Raw genomic sequence first — 26,989 nt, 5'->3', positions numbered from 1 at the left:
TTATTAAGGTTCTATTTATTGACCCCTTAGATATTCTCGAGTACTAATCTATCACTTTAGCTTGACTTAGTATTTGCATTTAGTGTCCCTTTAAAGCAGTGAAATGCAACACTGAGGGATTGTGCACAGGCTGAGAGTATGTCAGGACAGTTGAGGTTGACATTCCAGCTGTTGATAGAGCAGCTCACATGTGACATTGTTTGGGCCTCGTACCATTGAGCTTGCTACAAGTTGATAGAAATAGCTTATATTCGAAAATATTTGCTTCTGTATGCATATCTTTTTATTCGTATTTGAATATGTTTGACTTTATTTGCAGTGGGCTTTATCATTTCTTTTTGAAGATGTTTTATTCGCTGTGCATTTTACTAACACCTCCCTTTTGTTTTCTTTTTTAATAAAATAAATGCTATTACTCCTTGCTGTTCAAACTGGATTAAATCGTTTTTTATTTTTTAACATGTTTACTAGAGAGTCACAGCAATAGGGAGACACGGTGTCAGCCCATCTTGACATAAAACAAAGTTCTGTGTCACTCAGGGAATTTTGCAAAGGCACTCAGGGAAAACCTGAAAAACTTGGGAAATTTGGAAATGTCAACTTAGTGGACACCATGCACAACATGGCGCCAGCCGCTTCACGTCCGCTTGCCCACGATTGTGCTAGGCATGAAACTGGAACTGCATGGCGAGATTTTTGACGCGAGGGCACGGGCATTGTTTCGGTGGACGCACCCATGGAAACCGCATAGCCGCGTGGTCCTGTTGGGAGCGGAAAAAAAAAATTCTTGTGATGCACTGCTGTGTGTGCGTCTGCCAATGAGAGTGTAGCGCCCTTTATCATGTGACACGGAGCTTCCTCAAGTGCCACTAGATGGTGTTGCCCTTCACACACCTCGGCAGGGTTCCTCAGCGGGCGCTCCAAGTGGCGGCAGGAATGCGCTTCGTGGCTTTGGGTGTAAACACATTGCTAGTGTTTCAATGTGCGAGTGCATCATTGAAGCTTTTCGTTTTTCACTGTCATGATCCAGCTGAGGCTTTTATGTTTGTTAATTTACATGCTTCAAAATAAAAAAGAAGAAATGTCATGATCTTGTGGAGAGGTATTCTCTAAATGTCCATATGGTGGACAGGTACATTTCGGCTGCTGCTGAAATGCTGATTGGCTGAGCGTTGGGTACCAGGGAGAAAACAGGTGCCCACACCCAGTTACCTTCTCGATGGTTCAGCTCCAGCCAATCAGCAGCGGCCGAAATGTACAGTCCATTAGGTGGACACTTACAAAATACCCCCAGCATTCATCATGGACAAGGCCACATTTACCAAAGCGCCCATCACTCAAGCCAAATAGCGCAGTGTTGGGTTGGATGCACGGCCCGAAGGACGATCAAGCATGGAGGACAGCAGGTCCACGATGAGTTTGCATTCCATGCGCGTGCCACTGCATCAGCAAAGGCATGGGCATTCTTCTGTGCGCGTGTTTTCGCTCGTGAAAACCGTGCCATGTGGTTCCAGCTTAAGGAGAGGAAAAAGAAAAGCAAGAAGCGACATGGTGCCCGCCCTTTGCCCCTTCTCAGCAAGTGTGGAAATGCGCCACGGAAGCAGCGACAGACAGCCCATTTGATAAAAGATGGCGCCGACAAAGCGAATTTTTTTTGTTACTTGAGACGAAACTGCAAATTTTGCAGGACTCAAAGTATGAGCTCACGCAGGAGTGCCGCAATCATGATGGCTGCAACCAGGGGCCATGCTAATTAACGGAAAAGACAGGCTATGTGTACCAGGGCGAAAGCTCCTGTGATAGTGGAACCAACATGGTGGAAGCCGCTGACATTACCGAGCTCTGGGAGCATGTCGCTGCTGAGGATGAAACAGGTGGTGCTTCGATGGAGGAGTTTCTGGGCGCAAATAGTGCTGCCTCATTATGGGAAAAGATCTCTGATGGGATGATCGTTGTCATGACAGAGGCGACGAGATTAACAGTGAGCCGTCTTTGACATCGACCCTGATGTTTACACGAAGGGCACTGTTGTCGATCGAGTCACCCATTGATTTCATGCATGCTAAATTATTGCCACTAGTGTTTGCGCAGCAGCTGGACACTGCAGTTGTGAACCTGAAACTCCCACGAGAGCAACTGCTGATTGTGGGGTCTCGCACATGCTGTTAGGACAAAGGAACGACAACACAGTAGTGCAAACAATCACAAGAGCATTTATTGCACCTTTCACACACTAATGCTTGCTAGCCGACTCACAACACATCGAACATTTCAATGGGGGTGCAACAAATCTAGGAAGTCCGACTAACTGCAACCGGATAGCGAGCGAATATGTTCGCCCCCATGCTGGACACAAAACGCCTGGTCATTCATGTGAATGGTGGTGCATTCAAACGATCGTGTTCTTCCATTCTGGTCTCCTGCTCCTAGGCCTTGTGATACGGTCTCACAGAAGCATGAATCGGAGCGCGTGCGCGGAATGTCCATGCCGCTTGCTGACCCTGAGCCAAAGAGGAAGAGCATACTCCCTGTCGCGCCTGACTAACCCACCATTAGGTGGCGTTAGCAGTGCAACACTCGCGCCATCTCTCATAATATGCTGCAACCACACCGCTGCCGACGCTTAGCTACTGGGAGAAGCTGGATTACAGGAGACACGAGAGCCATGCGGGAAAAACAGCATCAGGGGACGTGTGAGAGTCGAGCATCCCCACAAGATTTCTGACTATTTCAGCACGCCTAAAGCTTAACATGCTGCTTAGAGGTATATAAACGTTTGAATTTTCACAGTCTACTTCATACAATGTCTATTTCTTAGCGCAAGTGGTAAATTTGCTTTTGCAGCTACGAAGGTATGTTCGGCAGCTTTCCTTTTTACAGCAATCCATATATAGCGATGATCGGTTATGACAATCCGATTTCCTTTTTTTTTTTGTCTTCTTAATATCGTTATAAGTAGACTGCACTGTACAAGGTAGAAGGGGGGAAGCTACAGTTGACACACTGGGATGCACCATGGCAGCGGAGATAAAAACGCTTCATGCACGACCGAAAGCCAAACCTGCTGCTTTGATGTGTTTGCCGCTGAACTCCTGGTGGGCCCCCGTGCTGCAGCCAACCCCACACCCCCTCTCCCACCATATTGTTACAGTCGGTGTCTGATCCGCAGCAAACACTGTTACGTCCATGTTCGTTGCTGCGGCAGGCAGCAACTTCAACACCTAAGCTATTCATACACCATGTTGCCAGCTTTCGCCTAAACATAATGGAAAGATGTTCTGTCACCATTATGGGAATACAGTGGTGATGATGATGGCTCTGGTTGTAGGGGTTGCTAACACTGATATGCAGTTTTGATTTCGTGCCTCGTTGTAATGCGCAGGTAATATGTGCACTCATTTTAAGGTGAAGCTTTTGTTGTGGAGTCTGACAAGCTTTGATGTTTTTGTCGTTGGTTAGACTGGGCTACTGCGGAGGCTCCCTCCAAAGCAAAGCTTTGTTTGTGGTGTCCGATTGGTTCAGATGCTGTGGTCATTAGTGGTCATGGAACTGACTTATCCGTGTTTTGTTTGCAGGTGCCTCTCTGGTACCACCAGCATGGCAGAGAGCGCCGCCTAGTGACATCTAAGAGAGACAAGTACATCCACACTTCTGGTCATGGCCTGGTACTTATGTCACTAACTGAGAGGGACTCTGGGCATTATGACCTGCATCTGGAATCAGTTGGCACACTCTGCAGCTACAACCTTACTGTCGATGCTGGTTAGTTTGCATTTGGTAATGTCGTTAACTGATGCACATATTTAGATTGCGCATCAGAAAAGTTGCCTGTTCTGACTACTTCACTATGAACAGTGTGCGATCAACATTTAGTTGGTTCACATTGAGCAAACTTATTTGTGATGGTGTGTTGCATTTGAGTGGACATATGGTGTTGAAAATGGTTCCGTACGCTTCTAGTGCCATACTGCTATCATGAGTTTTCTAAATGATATTGTTCCTGTCAGTCCTGTGCATGTTTTGACTAGACTATCATATATTCTGGTTTGAAGGTCGCCCCTTTGTGCAAATCACACACCCCACTTTTTGTGAGTTTCGAAGAAAAATATGGTATCTAGGTTATACCGATGTATAAGACTCATCTATTTTAACTAGGTCGGCATGATTAAATCTGATTTTAAACGCTTGTACACTCATTGCAAAATGCCTTACTTCCCAATTTCAGGACACTAAACTTCCATAAACATAATTTGACTAGCCGCAAATTCTAGTGGAAAAATATTTCGACCAGCAATCCTCTTAAGCACAGAAAACCAACATTTACCACACTTCACTTGAAGCAATTGAAGGCCTTATCCTTCAATGCAGCTATATCAGTCAGAAAGTTCAGCCACTTCTGCCAGCAGTGTCGCTAGGTCACCGTTGTCGTCCTGTGAATAACATTTACAAAATGTGGTTGGCACGTCGCAAGCATTGCCTCTGAGGCGTGGCATGCTTGGGAAAAAATAAAAACTTGTTTGTTGCTCCAGCCTGCACAGTATTATGCATATGTGTAACACCGTTGTACATGCTTTGAGAACATTTTATGAAAAGAAGAAAATGCAAACTATAGTCTAGAAAATATGGTAATTGATACTGATTGGTTGAAAACTGTGACAGTTGGCCTTGTAGACCATATTTACTTTCTTAATTATTGCACACGTGTAATTATTGCACCCCCAATATGTCAAAAAAGAAAAAAAGTTTTTTTCCTTGCGTAATAATTGCACCTTTGTCGGGATGGAGGAAAGAAAAAAAGATTAGGAGAGAGCATAATGTCAGGTAGTCAGCCTTCGCAAGGTAGTCTCCTCTGGCATCGTTCTCTCCCTGCTTTCACTTTGAAATGGGACATGCACACATGGCAGTTCAAATCCTGGGATAAGTTGTGCTGTATGTGGCTTGGTTCATGGTAGGTTTGAGTGCTGCTGACTGCTGAAGTTGCCACCACTTCCTACGGCCAATGTTGCTCACTTTCTGCTTGCCGCGTTTGATGCCTTTAGTTCCCTGCTGCAATAGCAGGAAATATTGTTGCCGTTTCAATGGCAGCAGTAGCTTTAGAGCGTCCACACAATTAGCCACACATGACAACTTCCGAGCTGTGCAGCGAGAAACCTAGCACAGCTGTGCGGTGTGACTAGAAACAACTGCTTGCTGTCACATGCTTGGGTGCTTTTCCCATGATCCTCCTTTTTATTTTTTTATGACTAGGCTTTAAGATTGTCATGTGCCACTCTTTCCTATTTTTTTTCTTTCTTCCATGTTTGTCTTGGTGCCATTTTGCCATGGGCAGCTTGCAAGTTGCACAGCTGCCTTCATGGCTTTATGTATGTGCTGGAACACAGCAACTACGCTGCCTGCAGGAACTTCAGTATCGACGACATATGTGTCCGGTTGGAGAGGTCAGCATCTCAAGCTAAAGCAACAAACAAGACATGTCGGCCTTTTTGTGGAACAAAGATCGGCAAGCTTACACAAGTCGAGGACGCAGTCCTTCAGTACGTAGGGGATCTCCAGAAAGAAGGATGTGCAGTATCAATGGAGATGATATAGAATAAGGCATGCACAATTGCAAGGAAGCAGGGAATCTTGGTGAAAGACTCTGCAACCAGTGAATGGAAGGCATGCTTCATGCAACGGTGCGGATTATCACTGAGATGGCAGATGCCGTGCCAGGGGCTCTTGTCTTCCTATGAAGACGAACTGATAGAATTCCACCAGTTCATCATGAGGACCTGTGAAGAAAAATGGTTCCTCTTGTTACATGTCAGGAATGCTGACCAAACTCCACTGTACTTAGACATGCCCCAAAGTATGACATTCGAGGAGAAGGGTGCCTGGAGCATCCTAATCAAGATGTTGGCTGTGGAAAAGCATTGATGCACAGCAATGCTGGCAGTGACCACGGACGGGCATAAGCTGCCACCTTGCACCATTTATATAACGAAAGACTCTTCCAAAGGAAAACTTTCCCTGTGATATCCACATCTGAGCTCAGGAGAAGGGATGGATGACGGTGGACCTCATGGTTATGTGATGTTTGGGGACATTTGAGGATGGTGATTGGAAGCGCTTCTGTTGCCCGTGTGGTGGACAGCTTTGGTGCTCACTTTGTGGGAAGTGTTTGTGCAGAGCTGAAGGTGTTATGCTCTGGCATCTCTGTCATACCAGGTGGCCTCGCATCACTACTGCAGCTTTTCAACATGTCCTTGAATAAGCCTTTCAAGGACAACTTTTCAAGGCGGTATGCAGACTGGATGGCCGCAAGCCAGCGTCACCCGACACTGGGTGGCAAAATCAAAAGGCTGTCAGTAGTGGTACTTTGTGCCTGAATCTCGGACGCGTGGAACAGAATCTCAAATGAGCTGGTCATCAAGAGTTTCAAGAACACAGGGTAGCGAACTCCCTGAACGGGACCAACAATGACTTGTGCTGTGGCGCTGTGACAATCCACCCAGTGATGACAGTGTAGCCTCCGACGAGGAAGCTTGCGGTGGTGGCAGTGTAAATTCTGACTCTAGATAAGAGTGAGCAGAGGAAAGTAACTGAATAATAGAGACAGTTAAAAATAATAGTGCGAGGGGAAACTTATGTAATGCATAGTAAATGCTTACATTAATTACAAAAGTAAGCCTTGTTCAAGTTGTGTCTTTGGCTATGTTTAAAGTCGCTGTCGTAAGAATTTCAACCTGCATCGTGTATTTATTCTTAGTACCCCATATGTTCTCCTTGAAAATTTTACCATGCATAATGATCTCACCTCCAAGTTTGCATTAGTTCTTTTTGGAAAAGATGTGCAATCATTATGCAACTTTGCGCATTCTTTCTGTGTCTTGTCCACAAAACGCGCCATTATAACCATGTTCTGTCAAGCCAGCAACCAACTAGCCCATCTAAGTCTGTTAAGGAATATATTATTCCTTCCATCGGAGGTACAAATAATTTGTGTGCAATGTAGTATTGAGGAGTTGAGGAATTTGTCAGCATTTACTCATGTTGCATGTCGTGCTGCTTTTTCAGAGACCTGTGGAACCCCGACAGAAACTGACTATCGAAAGATCTACTCAAACTGGTGCCATGAATTTGAGAAATACAAGCTGGCAATGAAGACTTGGCAGACCAAACATGCCGTAAGTGTGCCCGTCTTGATTTACCTTTCTAGAAATAAATTGACCTTCCTAAAAAGCAGAGAGGTTAGCCAATGTAACTGTCCAGTTGGAAAAATAAAAGGAATATGCCACTGAGCATGAGTGCCCAGAATATTCTAGGACCAAGGTAACTTTCAATTCTGTAACAAGCTTGAAAGATATCAAAACAATGGAAAGTGTATTTGACATTCAGAGATATCTGCAGCTGACCTTACAGACACCTTCTGGAGCACTTCTTACTAAACTGCATCCTGTTGGTTCCCACAGAATTGTGTAGGATAGAGGTGTTCTCAGGCTGTGTTGTTGCATTGTGCATATGCAGTCAAATCTACTTGTAACGATACCGGTTTTAACAATATATCGGTTATTAACAATGAAAAGCTGCTGCACCGTCAACTTCTGTATGTTTTCTGTGGGGAAATAACCTGCTTACTACAATGTCCTCATGCCGCATTATTGGTTATAACGATGAAGTCTGGCTGCTGGGTGTCCGTGCTGAAAAGTAATTGAATGCGAAATCCTTGAAAAGAAAAAACTCATGACACGATCGCCCGCCACCCCAACTGCCGCCATGGGCTTCTCTACAACCATGAGAGTCTCCCATCACCCTTCCACCCTTCCGAAGACGAATGGGTTGCACCCATAGCTCTGCGCTGCGCCACCCTCTGAAACACGAATGGACCATGCCAACTACACCGACAACACTGCCAGCGCTGCTCCCAGATTGCTCGCTGGGCCCTTACAGTTGGTTGTTTATTCCATGGCCCTCATTCTGCACAATTCTGCTAATGGATTAAGTTGCTCGTGCTTGTCTTTGTTTGTTGCTTCGAAGTTGTTCCTGGCCACGTTATTTCCCAGCCTCATTTGACGCGCTGCCGAAATGGAAGATGGCTGATCCGCCCACTGATCATCAGCAATGCACGAAATTGCTGGTGAAAAGAAAGCGCACTGCTATAGATTTGGAAACGAAGTGCTAATCAATGAGGCGATTGTTGCGAACGTGCTTGCATCGGATAGTGACAGTGATGGCCACGACGGCAGCACTGATGCAGTAGGGCAGGCTGCCTCAACATTGTCCCCGCTGGAGGTCCTGTAGATGATTCAGTCCCTCATGGGCTTGTTTTCACGAGGGACCCTCCGCTTCGCTATGTGGAGCATCTGGATGCCTTGGAGAAGGATGTCGGCAAGCTACGGGGTGAGATGCTTGTGTCGATCATGTCCCAACATTTCTTTTGGATTTCTCAAGCTGAGATGCTGCCGCGGCAAGCCTCCCGCATTTTTTAAAAGGCGCCTTTTGGGGCCATCAAAGCGATGCCTCGGCGGAGCTCGTATGTCACTTGCCACCCGTGACCCCTCTTTGCAGTTGTTATAGCAGTGCCATTCTTGATTGCCTACAGACGCGGCTTATTAACAACACACAATCGGGGGACTGCGCAGGAAACAGAGTTAAACAGTTAATCGAGTCAACACAATCAGAAGCTAGATGGAAGAAGGTGGTGGGGAAGAGAACTGGCCTCTCCGCCATTATAGCTTTCTCGGAACTATGCCAACCCCCATTTCCATTTCTTTTTCATCCATCCCAGTTATAACAATTATCAGTTATAACAATAGAATTTTCGTGAACTTAAATATTGTGGTAAGTCGGTTCGACTGCAGTGCTAGCATTTATTGTTGGTATATGTGGCAACAATACACACATTGACATACATAGTGATGCAGAAATTAACTTTTATGAACTTGGTTTACAGTTGGATCTTCATATAACAAACGGCTATAACGAATTAGTGCATACAGTAGACTTTTTTTCTGTTAATTCGACTCCAGTTAATTAGATTTTTCGGTTCAATCGCAATCGAAGGTACCGCTAGAGCCCATGCATTTTTGGGGGCCCAAAGTTTTGTTATCTCAATCCTGAAATTGGTCTTCGGCGAATAATTTAAGCTTGACCAGCCACGACGCATGCGCCTGACTCCTCTAGCAACCCCAATAGCAACCCCTTAGTGGCAGTGTCTGTTTCGGCAGAGCTTAGAACACAGTTAATGCGTTGAACAGACGTCAATCTTACTTTGAAAACGTCTCTATTTTTGGCCTACCCTAGGAATATTTTCAAAAAATAATCATGGCTCACAATGTCTTATTATTAGGGGTGTGCGAATACTAGAATATTTGATTTTGAATCAAATAATGAACATTCAAATAATTCGATTCCCGAATCAAATATGTGATATTAAATTTCTCGAATATTTGATTTTGAATGTCGGTACCTTCGGTGAATGACCCTGTCGTTGTGGGTGCCTTAACATGCGCCGCATTGCCGCGCCGCGCAATCTTTATTGGCAGAAGGTTCTACCAGGTTGACCCGACCGATTGAAATGATTAACACTATGCAAACAGAGGGAACAACAAATGCAGCGCTTATGGAAAGCACGGAAGCAGGTGTGAAGATCGGGTCGGTTAGCCACTGATAGGCACGCTAGCATGATTGCGTCAAATACGCAAGTTCAGTGTTCACACTTGCAGATTCACATATTTCGGAGCTTTGTAACCAAATGTGAGCACATAGACAAACTTGGCACGTGTACTTGAGCTAGTTGCCGGCTGGTTGACGGCTGACCCACACGCTGCTTCAACGGCTGTCAATCTAACCAGTATGCATGGCTTGTGATCGATCACTGATGAGCCACCTAGCCACCTGTCGGAACATACTAGCGGCAAGCTTTCCGCAACGGTTTGTGGCTCGCTATCACATCAGCCGGCGGTGTATTTTCGCCATGGCTACACCATTGGCCACACTGTCTATCCCTTCAGGCCTAATAGTAGCCACATTATCGGATGTCGGTGACTAAAATTACGGTTACCCAATCAACTGAGACCTATTCACAGCGGTCACACGACCCTCAGAAAGCCGACTAACCACTTCACCAATGAGAGCAAGTGTGTGGGATGACCGTTGCATGTTCATGGCCACTATCTTTGTGAAATGTCATACGGTGGCCCCTCGTTCCAAAGGCTGTTCATAAGCGCACAACCGTTTCTTTTCATAGCTTTGAGCGTACCATCACAAGAACTAGCTCTGGATTTACATGGTGGGCTCAAAAATATCATGTGACAGCGCGCTGGCCCTGGTCTGCAGACATTTACAGAGACAGATGCGTAGGAAGAAATAAAAAGAGGTGGGGGACGTCACATGAACTTGCCATGGGCTGCTCGATTTGGGAACTCTGTTCTGTTGACGCCAATCGCAGTCGATGCGTGCTGCGCGAATGACCACGCAGAACCGTGCCGAGTGATGTGATGCGGATTCCCTGCATTCCCCAGATTAGCCTTAACGAGCTGACAATAACCCACAGAAACCACCTGCTATAAAGATGAAAAACCTACCTGTTTTCTGGAAGAAAACTGGGAAGCAATACATGTACTTTCTATGCAATAGAAGATTGCCATTAAGCACAGTACGGCCCACCATTAAACTGAAAACCCCATTGGTATTTAGGACAACTTTGCTATTTCTTCAGCATCAGTGGGAAAAAAGCACTTTTCACTTTTCAAGCGTATTTTCCAGACATCCTATATGAAATGAATTATCAGTACTGGCATACTAATTTGGTGTTACATTTGTAAGGGTAGAGAATACTGTACATCTTGATTTATAGGTACCTAAGTTACTGACATCAACTAGCAAGGTTTTTGTTGAAGGAGTCCTGAACCACCACTCAGGCCTCGTGAAAAAAAAACAAAAAAAAAACACGGTCCCGAGATAACATATGCTGCCGTTAACATCTCAGCCAAATTTTGCTGTCGTGTGCGGTGCATGGAGCTTGCAAGCGGAACGCGAAGTCACCTTTTTCTGAAACACTCTCTTCTCAACAGAAGCCTTCTCCTCACTCTTTTCAAACTGCTTTATTTGGTAATAAAGCAGATTCTCGTACATGGGTGCTATGGCTAATAGCTGACATCAATGAAGTAGGGTGTTTGGATCAGTGCGCTTCTTCCTACTGTTACTGTGTCTATTTTTTTATGCAGTTTAACCAACAGGCTGAAGTAAGCAAATATCTGCTTTTGAATTTCGATAAGAACTACATACTTCTGGAAAAAGCCCATTATTGTCTGCTCATGCCTGCCCGCCGCTGCTCTCGTAGGAATTGTAGAACTTTGGTCACCCAGCTTATCGGTGTCGTTGCCGTTGATTCTCGCTAATTTCTACTAGTTTTGAACCCTTAATTAGTCTCAAACCACGCTACACCTAAGGTCAGACCACGTGCATGCTTGCCAGCGTGCGCTCACTCTTGGCTGCTCCTAGCTAGACCCCCCGGCTGACTTTGCTTTGTATTGAGCTATTGACAGCGCTTCATAATGTGCAAGTTAGATGTGGCTGTTATCTGTCGGTCAAGCTGGTGAAGGACAAAGCCATTCCACACTGCGTAGCATGGCCAGACTGGAACATATGAGCACGAGTGCACACTCAAGCCCTGCCGTGTACAAGCACATACTCACTACAGTTTCATGTAACTGCAGTCTGCTACGTAGCATATATTTCACGTCCACTGCGAGTTGTTGCGACGAGTCTGCTGGCTGAGCGCACTGTGGCTCTTTGAGGACAATCGCATTTGGCAGGTTGTAGGTGCCAAAATTGGAAATTGTGGTCCCTACATGAGCACCTGAAATCAAATTTGAACTGCGCGCCGCGGTGACATTACGTAGGCAGAGCGTTGTGGACACACCTTGCTCCACCATAGTGTTAGCAGTGGAAGGCATTGAAGAAGGAACGGGAGCACCACAAAGGGGATCTTTGATTATCAATAACTTCGCCTGCGCTTTACACATCAAAGTACTTTTTGCGGCAAAGTATTTCTTAAATAGTCTGTTTTAACTTGAAAGGAATTTCTTTACTTTGATAAAAAGTGGTCGAGGGCCACTTTAATTAATGTGATGAGCCTCCTGAGCATTTGCATCACTGTGTTTCTTGAACAAAATTTGAAAGCATAAATGTTTGTGTCAAATTTTCTGATATTCGATATACAAATCGAAATCTACTATTCAGTATTCACACACCCCTAGTTATTATGGCATTTAACTGATTCTAATGCACATAATTTTTTTTTTGCAAGATAACTCGGCTGAAGATTGCTTGCACTGCACGGCCACATACAAAACAAAAACCTCCTCCACGGCGTTCTTATGCTTTGCCGCAAAACACTGATTTATTGCGGTGAAGCTGACTTTAGGAACCTGGCTGCCGTTATGTAACACATATTAGACTCTTGCCTGCATTTCTTGCTAAGATATCGGGTGTGCATTAGATTTCTACATTGCTTACGAACTTTGATTTCATTTCTACATAACGTCATTTCAACTTTGGACATGTAGAAACTGGGCACGTGTTTCATTCAAAGGCATGTTACGATTGGGCAATACTGAGAAATGAATTAGCGGTGTGCTTTGGCGGTTATTCTGCATTTTGTCTAATTTGACCCCTTGTATTATTCAATCAGCTTCATCAATATTGCTGGTCCCGTCAGGGTCGAAATAACGGAAATCAACTCTGTAAAGAAGTAAATGTAAAATTAGGCAATTGTTTTTTGTTTTCAAAATTATCTGCCTGTATGGCTATAAGAAATATTAGATGCAAATAATAACAAAAGTGTTTTTATGTTCGGTTCAACTTTGCTGTGATAACATTTAACTGTAATTTTCTTGTGTGTATGCTAAAATGCAAAAACAGTCAATGTAGTCAAATCCTGCTTCAATGACATTTCTGTTACAACAAAGCATTTTTGATTTCCCATTAGCAATCCATACAACTACAGTTGAACCCCACTGCTATAGACCTCTTCTATCGAGTTCCAGTCCATAGAAGTCTAGTCTATTTCTAGTCCATTTTCCTGTAGACTGCTAGTCCGTAAGAAAAATCAATGGTTTCAGGGTGTGACTGTGGCTCCGCCTGTAACATCAGACAAATCAGTGGGGAAACTGTCTACCACCTGACAAAATTTATCTTGCAGCCCGAGAAACACTTTACCTTGTGACTTTGAAGTTGATATTATTGCAAATTCTTTAGTTAATAGTGTTAAGTTGGAGTGATTTGTTGCACTCCTCGGTCTCTCGACTTGTGCAGTAGTGCTGAAGATCTGAAACACTTCTCCAGAATAACTCTGCGAGCGAACTTTTTTCTCTTTTTAGAAATGTCAAGGTGGAGGTCACCCTAACGATGTCACCTACCAAGGGAGGGCACCAGCTGCCTAAAGCTGAGCGAGAGCTTTTTATTTCTCCTTCTTTGAAGAAGGTAACACACCAAGGAGGAGTTCAACAGACTTCATGGCGAAGAACTTCCCCACAGTCATCTTGGATCTAAGGTCTACATCCATGTTTATTTTGACATGGGAACCACCACTTTTTTAATTTTTTGGTTGTCATACCAGCCAGGCCTCTCCTAATCCTGCAGTGTGATGGAATTGATATAATGCTGATTGCAGCTACTTATACACAGCTTCCAAAGAGCAATTGTCACACATATTCACTCAAGCTTCGCATACTAGAAGGTACGGACCTGAATTTATAGTAGCCCAAGTCCTTGAGTATTCAAAGAGCTAAAAACTTGACACATATGACAAGACTGTCATTTCGGTATTGGTGTACCCCATTTTAATATGTGCTGTGTGCACCATATGATTGCAGAGGGCAGCTCAGTGCAGCAGGAAAATGTTAAATAATTTGCAGCGGGAAGTGCTGCAGATCATTTGACATCTTTGACATATTTCACATTATTGACGCAGGAGAGTGCTGGTGAAAGCATAGCTCCATTTGTTCATGTAGCCAAATTCATTAAGTTCTTGTATGCATTGTGTTCAGCACAGTGAAATCGAGTGAGGCATTTTGATTGTGTCCACTTCCACTATACCGGTCCTGATCTGTGTTTTGTGTGCAGCAGCTACTGTAAATATTGCTTTTATTATGACTATGAGTATTTTTCTTGTTTTGTGTTTAGTGAATATGTTTAGGAGGGAACAAGATGCAGATCAAGTTTTTCTTTCTTTACTACCTAGTTCATTGCTTTGTGCTAGGTGCAGGAGGATGAAGTACTCATGTTTAGACATGTACTGTATGTCTGCATCATTTTAGATGCACATTTTAACTGGGTGACTAGCCCCTACATTCAACAATCTCATTTTCTTGCCATGAGCCTGATCCATGCATCCTATGTTCATTCAAACTGCTTATACACAAACTGTAATATAAAGCTCTGTAGATGTGAACCAGACATTCTATATTGTACTACATTTCAAAATTTTAGAATTGTGTAATGTTTTGCTTGTAATGTGCATAAAATGTACAGCTGCTGACGGAAGTTCATGGGACATGGAAAGGAGCTAATTTAATTCTATTGTGGTCAAAGCATGCAGCCAACACTTCATGTATGTACTGTTCTCATGTAAGTACAATTCACTCAGTGTGCTTTTTTTATATAGCCACATTTATGTTCCCAAAACTCCTCTCAGCAGTGTTACAGGCCTCACCGCTGTCAGTAACAATCCTTGAGCATTGGGTATGTACACTGTTTGTAATGGTTAATTAGAAGTAAAACAATGGTATAGTCAAAGCATGCAAAAAATCAGACAGCACCCATGTTTCAGAGCACACACACAATTTGCCGATAATATTGGTGTTTGTGAGGAGATGCTGCTATAATTATCAGAAGCCGTGTCCTTGTGCATTGTGGTAGACAGTTATGAAGACTGTTCATTAGTTATTCAGTGTATTGACAATGCTTTGCAAAACCATTACTGCACCCTTGATGGGTTAGTAACTTAAGTTCACTTCCTATGAATGTTAATGGCATTGGAGCTCCTGAACCAGCTTTCATTAAAGTGTTTCCTAATCCAAAGACGTATTTTTAACTGCAGTTACCCTATGTATTGCTGTCACATATTGTAATGCTGTGCACAAAGGCATTGTGCCATTTACTCATTTTGTTATAGTGCCATGTAAAGCTTGGATTAGCACCTTGTCTTGTTCATCTATCATTTTTTTCTCATGTCAGTGATCTTCATTGCCATGGCAGCAGCTGCATAGAACAACACTGAATACTTGGTGGCACCTTGCAAGTTAAATATGATACAACCACGTGAGCAATACTTAAGAACTTGATGCAGATGCAGTGCAAGGCATCCGTGAGACTACCACTGTTTTTCATTCCTAATGTGGGATGGCCTGAGGCATTATCAAAAGTTGTTTTATTTGCCAGAAACATGCCAGTGTCAGCTTAAAGGGACACTAGGGGGCAGCACTAAATCATGGTGTATATGATGTTAGATTTATCTTTCCAAGATCTCTCTGCATTTCTCTTGTGAAGAAAGAAGTGAAGGCCCAACTTGTTTTAATGATATCTTGAGCCCTACTGCAGTGCCACTGAAATTATGGTGACAACGTGGTTTTCATGGTATTTTCACACGTTGTGGTACTTGTGGTACTGGTATACGCATGCCAAGTTCACAGTTTACTGTTACTGGCATATTTATGCGATCAACTGTCAATTTGAGATACGTTTTAGTGTTTTCAAAATGCAATGTGATTGAGTTTTTAATAAACAGTCAACTAGACACGGCCAAAAGCACTGATGTTAATGGAAGCCAGTGTGAGAATGCTTAGGTAGTGTTGCCACTTGCCTTTATAATTTTTCATGTCCTTTAGTGGCACATCAAACCTCTACTCATTATGGGACTGACATTTTTATATTTCTGGAAATGAAGTACACCAATCTATTATAGTCCAAAATTTCTCTTTGCTGTCCTTTTAAGAGAAGGGTGCAAGCATTGCTGATCTTGGTGTGTTTCTGTGCCAGGCCTTCTTAGCATAAATGCCTCTTCCCACATTTGCAGGGTCGGCACAAATATGTGTGCATTACTAGGAACTGCTGATGCCTTGTGCTGTGTGAGTGCATGTCATAGAGTCTATTTATTTACACACCATACAATTCCTTATGACCTCTAAGATTGCATTGAGGCTTTTTACCCCTTGTAAGTATAGTAGGTTGTGCTTCTCGATTTGTATAGCCACATTGCGTAGAATGTGCTCATAGTGCTGTGACGTCGTCGTACGAACTCATGTGACTTTTGTCGTTTACGGTGTACGCATTGCCAATGATGCGAGACGCAAAAGAGAGTTGTGAGAATAGTGCTGCCCAAAAGCTCTTTTTTCCCCCCTTTGTACTGTGAGCCGCATAAAGAATTGACTGGCCTGTTTTTGTCATTATCCTCTGTGGTTTTGATGTAGGTCCAGTCCACATCCTGCTGCCTGTTGGCAGCAAGTGTCCATGTGAAAAGTGAACATTTCAACATGAATGAGGCAGTTTAAATAAATATTGCCCTTTTACATGTCATCTCAGTGCTTGCGTGCATGTTTGTGTGCATGAGAGAGAGAGAGGGGGGGAGATTAGCCTATGTATTTAGAAATGTGCCTCAACTTGAAGCCCAGGCTTGTCTCGATGTAGATGATGCCTTGCTCGTACTTCCTGGAAGAAATCCGGAGTGTCTTGGACACATTCACACCAGGCATCATGTAGATCAAGTTAAGCATGGGCATCAGGTTAAGGTCTACTTCTGAATATGGGGATAAGCTTGACATATCAAGGCCTGCATCGTTTGCTAAAGGGATTATATGGGAGTACCAAAAATGGAATTCCAAGTTTTGAAGCTTGTTGCATTTTCTTACGTCAGAAACGGTTTACCAGCGCCTATTTTTGCAGGTATCAGCAAAGTCTCTTAGGCATCATTTTTTACTTTTTTAAAAATCTTGGATGTGGAAATTGGCACCCTATGGTTGGTTGACAGAATACGGCATCATAGGTGGCTCAGTGCTCCACGTGTGCTTCTTTATGGCTGTCAGAAAAAGCAAGTGCTCTTCGTTTGGCACTATGAGTAAGTGCCAAATGAAGCAACAGTGCAAGAAAAAAAAAAAAAGACCTGACATGATGCACAAAACATTTAGTAACTGAGAGTCACTCAAATGTCATGTTGCCTTGCGACACCTGAGAAGGTTTGTCCCATCTCATTAATGCAAGTACCATTGAAAATCTTGGACTTGTGCTCACTAGAGTGACTGTATATGCTTAAAAGGAGCCACATTCAGTAGCTCTAGTGCTAGTGAAACGTCACTGGGCACATTCCACTATCCACATAGGGTGCCACTGGCGGAGGTACTACTTCAGTGGCTGCTGGCTGAGTGCCAGGTCATGGGTTTGACTGCTGGCAATGGCAGCTGCATTCGTTGCCATCGCTGTCATTGCTTTGCTCGAAGAGTGCTCGACCAGCTTTCCAATCCTCATATATATATATATATATATATATAGTCATATGATAAGAAGTTAACAAACACTGACACCAGGGTCAACATAGGGGAAATTGCTTGTGCTTGATAAATGAAATAAAGAAACGATAAATTAATGGAAATGAAAGTGGATGAAAAAACAACTTGCCGCAGGTGGGGAACGGTCCCACAACCTTCGCATTTCACGATGGTTGCGGGATTTGTAATTTTTGGGATTGTTCCCCACCTGCGGCAAGTTTATTAATCCACTTTCATTTCCATTAATTTATCGTTTCTTTATTTCATTTATCAAGCACAAGTAATTTCCCCTATGTTGTCCTTGGTGTCAATGTTTGTTGGCTTCTTATCATTTGACTAATAAAAATCGGGCCCCTCAGTTAAACCCCTTTCTTCTCGTTTGTATATATATATTCATGTTCAAGTTTATTTCCTAGACAATATGCTGGAAGGTTTGCTGGGCTAAAAGGCATGAAAACGGCTTGACAGGACCCAGGTGAGCTTTACATGGCAGCGGCTATACAAGGTGCACAGGTAGAGAACTAAATATAAGCCGTGACAAAGGCAAGAATGAAAAACATGCAGATTACAGTGCATAATATAACATATTCATAAATTACACAGATACACTTGAAATACGATGCACATGAAAATGCATATGCAAATTACAACACACAGTACAACATATTTATCACTTGCATAAGTACTCTGAAAATGCTGCAAAACAATTTTAATGCTTTTAATGACTGATTTACAAGTAGTATAGTAGATATTTATAGATATTGAATCTTTTACTAGCAAACAATAGAACAAAAGAAAGAACATAACTGTTTTTTACTACAACTGGTTATGTTTTCATATGTGTTCAGTGTTGTTGGGACGTTGTATGCCAAAGTTTGATACTTATAAGTTGTACGAAATCGAGCTACAGACCATATATGGGTGTTCCTTGTAGGCACTGTAATAACATGACGCTCTAGACATGATAAGGCTGTAATAAAGTCCAAGATTTCCTATGTAGGGAATTATCCTTTTTTGTAGAACAAGGATTTTATTTGTTTGTTTTTGTTGTTGTGCCCCATATCAACGTACATTAATTTAAATGATAGTTAAACAACGCATGATGTACTTGAAGTTTGGCCCTGAGTGGCAGCAGAATACGGCAGTGAGACACGACTCATGTTACAGACGAGATTTTCCTACATAGGTAGTTAATGTGAGCATCCCAACTTAAGTTCGATGAAAAATAAAACCCAAGTATTTTATGCGTATCAGCAATATCCATTCGCTGTGAATCAAGAATGAATGACTGGTGAATAGGCACTATTTTATTTTTAGCACGAAATATAACAGCTTTAGTTTTATTTGGATTGATCTTAAGTCTATTCATTTTTGACCACGAGGATATCTCTGAAAGCACTTCGTTAGCTCTGGATATTAAATGAGGCAGGTTAAGGTCAGAGATAAGTATCATTGAACCATCTGCGTATATTACATAACTGCTCTGCTCATGTTCACTATATCGTTGATATAAACATTGAACATCAGCGGACCCAGAATACTCCCTTGCGCTACACCGCAACTGATAGGTAAGAACGACGAGCTACATTTATTGATGTGTACACTCTGGAATCTATTTTGAAGATAAGATTCAAGTAAAGATAAGCAATTACCACGAATGCCATTTGATTCCAGTTTCTGCAAAAGAATACTGTGGCGAGGGAATCAAAGCCTTTATATATATATATATAGGTCACCTGTCCTAGACTATGAGAATATGAGAATTTACTACAAGACCTCATAGTAGGAGACAGCTCAGTTTCACAGCCCGAGTCCTCTCACACCACCAAGGATCTGGCGTCTCGGTGGTGTAATCTTCCTTTGTGAAATTGTTTCATACTTCGCTGACGCTAATACTGCTTCACCTTTCCGGAAAAACTGCAGCATCTCTCTCTTTTTTTTCTGTTGCGCATGACTGCTGTTGATTCTGATTTCGAGTGAATCCGGCTTGGCTTAATTTCAGATGCTGAGGGAATTATACAGGGTGTCCCAACAATTGTGCACCAAGACTTAAAAGAAGAGCAGTTGCCTTATTCCAAGAAAACCTGGTGCGTATTGTTTCCAGTACAGTGGAGTAGCCGATATATTTTTGTTACTGAGATTGAATTAAGTTATAATTAATTATCTAACTCAAGAAGTACTGTCGTAATTATCAGCGTGAATAAGGCACCTATAGGCACCCCCAAATGACACCTAACTGCGGTATTTTCAGTGACGTACTAATTGCATACACTTTTTTTTTTTTCTGATTGGTAAAGAAACCCCACGAAAAAAATGAAAAATACCACGTGACTGCGTTCTCACCCGCATCATAATGTAGCGCCCTCAAATAAGCTGATTGAAAGCAACCACTTTGCTTGTCGCAAACCCGAAGAGACAGCTCATCACCTTGATAATGGCATGGAAGGAGCACCAACAGCAGGTTTTGCGGCTTCGCAGCTTTCCTTCCTCTCATTTCTACGTCACACTTATCCGTCTCAAGGCTGACCGATCTCATAGATAACAAAAGCCCCTTGATAACGCGGCCAAGGCGCCGCTCTGACCATGCATGAAGCGCGAAAAGCAATACAATAGGAACAATGTTTCAAAACCCTGGCTCTGCTCGCACCACATCGACAGAGTATGCATGGAGCTAAATTTTGTGCCAGAAACTTGCCTCGGGCTAAAGCCAAATTAATGTGACGGTTTTATTTTTTATGGAAGTGTGTGCGTGCTGCAAAAACAGGTTCGCGGCCAAAAATAAAAGCGATACAAACAGACCGAGAAGCGACCCACGTATATAGAAAAGGCAAAACCGATGCATTAAAGAAAGAAATATACCACTTCTAAATGAACCAAATTGGCAATCAGTATGCCTGCGAAAAAGAAAAAAAGATTTCAGTGTGCCCTTATTATCTATGAATTCGTAGGCCCTGTTGAAGATCAGTTGCTGCCTATAGGACATGTTAGAATAGGTCTCCTTCTGCAGCTACGCAGTTCTGAGTCCGCTTTATCACATCTTCAGTGGCTTTCCCGATGACCGACGCTGGAATTATACGGCAGACATCCGTTACCCTTGCCTTGAGCTAATCTGACATCTGTCTTGATCATGTAAGCATGATCTTTCACATAACCCCAAAAGAAGAAATCGAGTGGAGATAGGTCAGGTGACCTAGCTGGCCAATTTACAGGCTTGTGCTTCCCAGTCTATTGCACATGAAAAGTTGCATCCAGCCAGTTTCATGATTGGCTGCTGCTGTGTGCTGGTGCTCCATATTGCTGATGCCACAGAAGTGAAGACATGAAAGTGGGACTTCGCTGAGAAACTCGTCCATCACTCCTTCAAGGATTTCATCCACCTAACGCTGTCCAGTCAGTGTTCGATCGAAGATGGGACTGATTATAGCACCTGCGTAAATTCCGAACAAAACATTGAACGACCACTGGTGCCGAGTGCGTGTTATTCACAGTGTGGATTGGAGTCACTTCAATAGTGTACATTATGCAAATTTACCTAGGTGTTTCTGCAAAAGTTGGCTTCACCTGTGCACATGATGTACAAAAAGTCAGGTGACGCATTGACTTTTTTCAGGACTCAATTTGAGAAATCTAGGCGACTCTACAGGTCCCTATCTTCCAAGCATTGGTGCTGGTTAAGGTGATACGGGCTAAAGGCCATCATTTAGAATCCTCAAACTGATGACTTGGAAATTGGTACCTGGGCAGCCATGTCGCGCAAGATAGCATGAGAGTTCGAGGCCATAAATACTAGAACATCCATGCGTAGGCTAGGACTCAAAGATGGAATCTTTCGCCGCTGTTTCTTGAAGCTGCCAGTTCATCTCAGGTTTTCATAATTCCTGATGATAGTCGATGTGTTTCTTCTTGCACCACACATCAATGAGTAATATATTGCCACATGCAGTGGCACAGCAAGGGGTCAAAAAGAAGAAGAGAACGAGGTTCGTCTCGGCATCGCGCATCAACGGTTTCGTTTCGTGAAGGACAAACGCCTGGATCCCCATTCAGTGTGTATACTTCAGCAGAGTATACGCGACATTTTTGGTGGAGCTTGCTGGGTACACCCAACTTATGCAGGAGACCCCACTGGGCAGCAAGAACCTCGCACAATTGGAGTTGACTCCAGTTCACCGCACAAGCCGGCGAATCGGAGGCCTCGCCCCAGAATTTGGAAACCTCCCGGAAATAGGGATGACTACGACCACTGCGACTTTTACGGAAATGGTGACACCGACTTACCTAACGCTGCTGAACCCCCAAGTGCCGACGGCTTTTCATGGCGACATATTTGAAGACGTGGGAGACTGGCTGGCGGAGTTCGAGTGCGTGGCTGCGTTTAACGAGTGGGGCAACAACGCTAAACTCAGGAACGTCTACTTCAGCCTCCAAGATGGTGCTCGCACGTGGTTTGTGAACCACGAAAGTGCCCTGTCATCCTGGCCTGAATTCCAGCGCAAGCTACTGGAGACTTACTCCAGCCCCGATCGCCGGGAAAAAGCGGAGCGAGCCCTTCAGTCACGCGTCCAAAAGCCAAACGAGAGCGTCACGATGTACATGGAGAACATGACGCGCCTCTTTCAGCGTGCCGATCCGAGCATGTCGGAAGAGAAGAAGGTGCGTCATCTGATGAGAGGCGTAAAGGAACAGCTCTTTGGCGGTCTTGTTCGGAATACGCCCAGGACTGTCGCGGAGTTCCTCACCGAAGCCACGGCAATGGAGAAGACGCTTCAGCAACGGTTGAACATGTATAACCGACAAGTAAATTCCGCCTGCACTCCGGATACGCCCGTAGGCTTCGGGTGCGACGTCGCCTTGCTTTGCGAGCTGATTCGCTCAGTGGTTTGCGACGAGCTGCAGAAGCACCACGGTACGTCGCCGCCACCAGTCAGCTCCCTTGCCAGCGTCGTACGCAACGAAGTACAGCAGGCACTGCAGGCATCTATTTCCAGCAGTGGAGCGCCACCTCTGCCAAGTGAATCCCGGCGCAAGACTTACGCAGAAACGTTACTGAGCCCCGCCCAAGCTTTCGCACCTACTTATGTTGCGTCGCCAGTCGCGCTGCAATCGGCGCAAGCCGCTCCAACAACTCCGCTACCGTACTTCGACGACCGCCGAACACCCGCGAGGAAATCAGAGGTTTGGCGAGCACCCGACCGACGACCGCTGTGCTACCACTGCGGCGAAGCGGGTCATGTGTATCGGGAGTGCCCCTATCGACGACTCGGCCTGCGGGGTTTTTCCATCGATTCACCTCGACCTAGGTTTGGCCAGAGGCCTCCCGACATCGCAGAATTTATCGAACAGCAGCGCAGGCCGGGTACATCGCAGCGGGAGTCACGCTCACCCTCACCGCGGCGATATTTCCCTGCTCGTGATACCACTTCGAGGACGACGCAAGGGCGATCACCAAGTCCACGCCGGGAAAACTGACGTCAGCGACCTTCCGAGGCGGGGCCGCTGATACTCGACGCGCTGAAGACCTCGTATCGTGCCGACCGCAGAACAACGAGAGCACGACGACGCCAGAACCAGTTCCCGCCAACAAGATTTCACTGGACATACCTGTGTTGATCGACGGCAGAAAAATGAGTGCACTTGTAGATACCGGCGCCGATTACTCCATTCTTAGTGGCAAACTGGCGAGCGTTCTGAAAAAAGTTACGTTGCCCTGGAATGGGGCACCAGTTCGTACGGCAGGTGGCCACGTCGTCACACCGCTTGGCTTATGCACGGCGAGAGTAGAAATTCGCAGTGCTGCTTTTCTCGCCACTTGTCTGGCTCTACGCGAGTGTTCCCGCGATTTAATTCTTCGGATGGACTTTCTCCGGGAATATGGCGCCATTATTGACCTCCGCGAGCGCTGCATCACTTTCTCGACACAAAGGGCAACAACACAGACCGACGCCGTTGGACACAGATCCACACTTCGCGTTTCGGACGACAGCATCACGATACTGCCGCGTGCGAGTGTTATGGTCCCGGTCAAGTCCGACGAGCTACGAGACGGTGAAGCCATTGTAGAAGGCAACATTTCTATGTTGCTGGCCCAAGGTATTTGTGTAGCACGAAGCCTTGTGGAACTTCGTGATAGCCAGACAGCGGTCCTCGTTACCAACTTTAGCTTTGAGCATTGGCACATTTTTCGTGGCACTGCCGTCGCCTACGCCGAACCATCAACGGACATCGTCGAGTGTTTTGCTTCTGAAGTGGACACAAACGACGGTTCGCTCAGAGACGTCGATGTAGACTCCGAGCTTACGGATGACCAAAAGAGCGCACTGCAGGAACTCTTGAACGAATTCCGCGCGTGCTTCGCTCGGTCTACTAAGGGGGGCCAAACGCCAATCACGAAGCACCGAATCACGACATCCGCCGACGCACGCCCCATCAAACAACAGCCTGATCGTGTCTCGCCGAAAGAACGTGAGGCAATTCAAGCCCAAGTCAAGGAGATGCTAGATGATGGCGTCATTCAGCCTTCGCACAGTCCGTGGTCGTCTCCGGTCGTTCTGGTCAAGAAAAAAGACGGAACGCTTCGTTTCTGTGTTGATTATCGACGCTTCAACGATGTCGCCAAGAAGGACGTGTACCCACTACCACGTATCGATGATTCTTTAGACAGGTTGCGGCGAGCTAAGTATTTTTCGTCTCTCGATCTAAAGAGCGGTTACTGGCAAATTGAGGTAGATGAACGAGACCGCGAAAAAACTGCTTTCGTCACTCCAGATGGCTTTTACGAATTCAGGGTACTTCCTTTCGGGCTCTGTTCGGCACCAGCAACTTTCCAGCAAATGATGGACACCGTTCTCGCTGGTCTGAAGTGGCAAACCTGCCTCGTCTACCTCGACGACGTGGTCGTTTTTTCGGTGACATTTGACGACCACCTGAAACGACTGCGGCAAGTTCTCGAAGCCATCCGATCAGCTAACCTCACCCTTAAGCCTCAGAAGTGTCACTTCGGCTACAAGGAGCTTATGTTTCTGGGACACGTGGTCAGCGCGGAAGGCGTTAGCCCCGATCCCGCGAAAACTGCCGCTGTAGCCACATTTCCAACACCGACCGACAAGAAAGGTGTCCGACGCTTCCTGGGCCTTTGCGCATACTACCGGCGTTTCATCGAAAATTTTTCGAAGATGGCGGAGCCGCTGACTCGACTCACGAGGGACGATGTATCGTTCGTCTGGGCCTCAGAGCAAGAGACTGCTTTCACTGAACTTCGACAGCGTCTGGTGTCAGCACCAGTTCTGGTCCACTTTGACGAGGAAGCGGACACGGAAGTTCATACAGACGCCAGTAACGTTGGTCTTGGCGCGGTACTTGTACAACGGCAGGAAGGTATTGAAAGAGTGATCGCTTACGCAAGTCGCACACTATCGCGTGCAGAGACCAACTACACCACTATGGAGAAAGAGTGTCTTGCCGTCGTATGGGTGCTGGCCAAATTTCGACCTTACCTCTACGGCCGCCCATTCAAGGTTGTAACCGATCATCACTCGTTACGTTGGCTTGCAAATCTGCGGGACCCTTCTGGACTTCTGGCACGGTGGAGTCTACGTTTGCAGGAGTACGACGTGACCATCGTGTACAAGTCAGGCCGCATACACGAAGACGCTGACGCACTTTCGCGCGCCCCTATCGACACTACCGACCAAGACATTGAGGACGACGGCGTTTTCCTTGGGGCTGTAAGCGTTACTGATTTGTCCACACGGCAGCGCGCAGACAACTCACTACGACCTATGTTCGAACATCTGGAAGGACGAAACCCATCAATACCCCAGCACGTCGCTCGAGGATTGTCGTCTTTTTGTTTACGACATGGCGTCTTGTATAAGAAGAACTCCGCTGCCACCAAGAAGACATACCTTTTGGTCGTTCCAGCAGACCTCCGTGCCGACGTTTTAATCGCCTGTCATGACGAGCCTCCGTCTTGCCATTTGGGTTTTACGCGCACGCTTGATAGAGTGCGCAAATCCCACTTCTGGCCGAAACTTGCCGAGTGTGTTAAGCGGTACGTCCAAGCCTGCTGTGAATGCCAGCGCCGAAAGTCGCCAGCTGTGAAGCCTGCGGGATTGCTGAATCCGATTGACCCACCTGGCAAACCTTTCGACCAGGTCGGCATGGATCTTCTGGGCCCGTTTCCACTGTCATCTTCTGGCAACAGGTGGATAATCGTCGCCACAGACTATTTAACGCGATATGCTGAGACAAAGGCGTTGCCTCGAGGCACAGCTTCCGAGGTTGCCCAGTTTTTCATACAGAACATCGTCTTACGGCATGGCGCCCCATCGCACGTCATCACAGACCGAGGCAAAGCCTTTACAGCGCAGCTCATTGAAGACGTTTTTAAACTCAGCTGCACAACCCATCGAAGGACAACTGCCTATCATCCGCAGACAAACGGCTTGACCGAACGACTGAACAAAACGATGACTGACATGCTGTCTATGTACGTAGACGCACAGCACAAGACGTGGGACGAGATACTCCCATACGTAACGTTTGCGTATAATACTGCTACGCAAGAAACAACACGCTTCACGAAGTTTCACCTCGTTTACGGCCGTGAAGTACAGACTATGTTAGAAGCAATGCTGCCATGCGACAACATCGATCACCTCGATCTCGCCCAAGATGCCGAACTCTTCGTGCAACGAGCGGAAGAAGCCCGTCAGCTTGCCCGAGTGCACATAAAGAAACAACAGAGCATCGATGCACAGCGTTAAAATCTCCGCCATCGACAAGTCGAGTTCCAACCTGGCGATCAAGTTTTGGTCTGGACTCCCGTGCGCCGAAAAGGACTATCCGAGAAGCTTTTGAGTTGCTACTTCGGACCTTACAAAGTGTTGCAGCGGATTAGCGACGTGAATTATGAAGTCCTTCCTGACGGAAGCCAGCCTCCCCGACGTCGACAACCGCAATCTGAGATTGTGCATGTCGTGCGGTTGAAACCGTATCATAGCCGCTAAAATCCGACGTCTTCAGCCGCTTAGGTTAGTTTTTGTTGTTGCTCGTCCCTCAGCGTCTTGTGACTATATCGCACACCACAGTGATTGTTACTATAGCCTATGTGTTCGTCCTAGGCCATCTCAGTGCTCTCACGTCAAGCCTATGTATGTTTTCATTCCTTTTTTCTTTTTTTTTGATGAGGGGGTAGTGCCACATGCAGTGGCACAGCAAGGGGTCAAAAAGAAGAAGAGAATGAGGTTCGTCTCTGTATCGCGCATCAACGGTTTCGTTTCGTGAAGTACAAACGCCTGGATCCCCATTCAGTGTGTATACTTCAGCAGAGTATACGCGACAATATGTTTGCGGCCTTCCTCTTGTTGCCATTTGCAGATCCCCAGGCAAAGATCAAGTTTTCCTTCTGCTCATTAGAGAAAAACATGGCGACTTGGACGAAACAAAACGCACCTTTAAACATT

At 45.3% G+C, this 26,989-nt stretch overlaps 1 protein-coding gene across 2 annotated transcripts in view; it reads left to right on the top strand.

Annotated features, from left to right (window-relative positions):
• Positions 1-16,560, top strand: part of Sema2a (Semaphorin 2a) — a 114,757-nt gene extending 98,197 nt beyond the window's left edge. For both annotated transcript variants that reach the window (XM_050188996.3, XM_050188994.3), the window contains 3 exons: positions 3,576-3,762; positions 7,057-7,166; positions 13,365-16,560. In XM_050188996.3, the coding sequence (XP_050044953.1) occupies positions 3,576-3,762; positions 7,057-7,166; positions 13,365-13,427 (360 nt within the window). In that variant the 3' untranslated portion in view covers positions 13,428-16,560. The remainder of the gene's footprint in view (positions 1-3,575; positions 3,763-7,056; positions 7,167-13,364) is intronic.
• Positions 16,561-26,989: the final 10,429 nt, after the last annotated feature.

Source organism: Dermacentor andersoni, chromosome 2, assembly GCF_023375885.2.
Source record: "Dermacentor andersoni chromosome 2, qqDerAnde1_hic_scaffold, whole genome shotgun sequence".
In the NCBI taxonomy this organism is placed as follows: Eukaryota; Metazoa; Arthropoda; class Arachnida; order Ixodida; family Ixodidae; genus Dermacentor; species Dermacentor andersoni.
The sequence above is the reverse complement of the archived record's forward strand: the minus strand, read 5'-3'. Positions and strand labels throughout refer to the sequence as shown.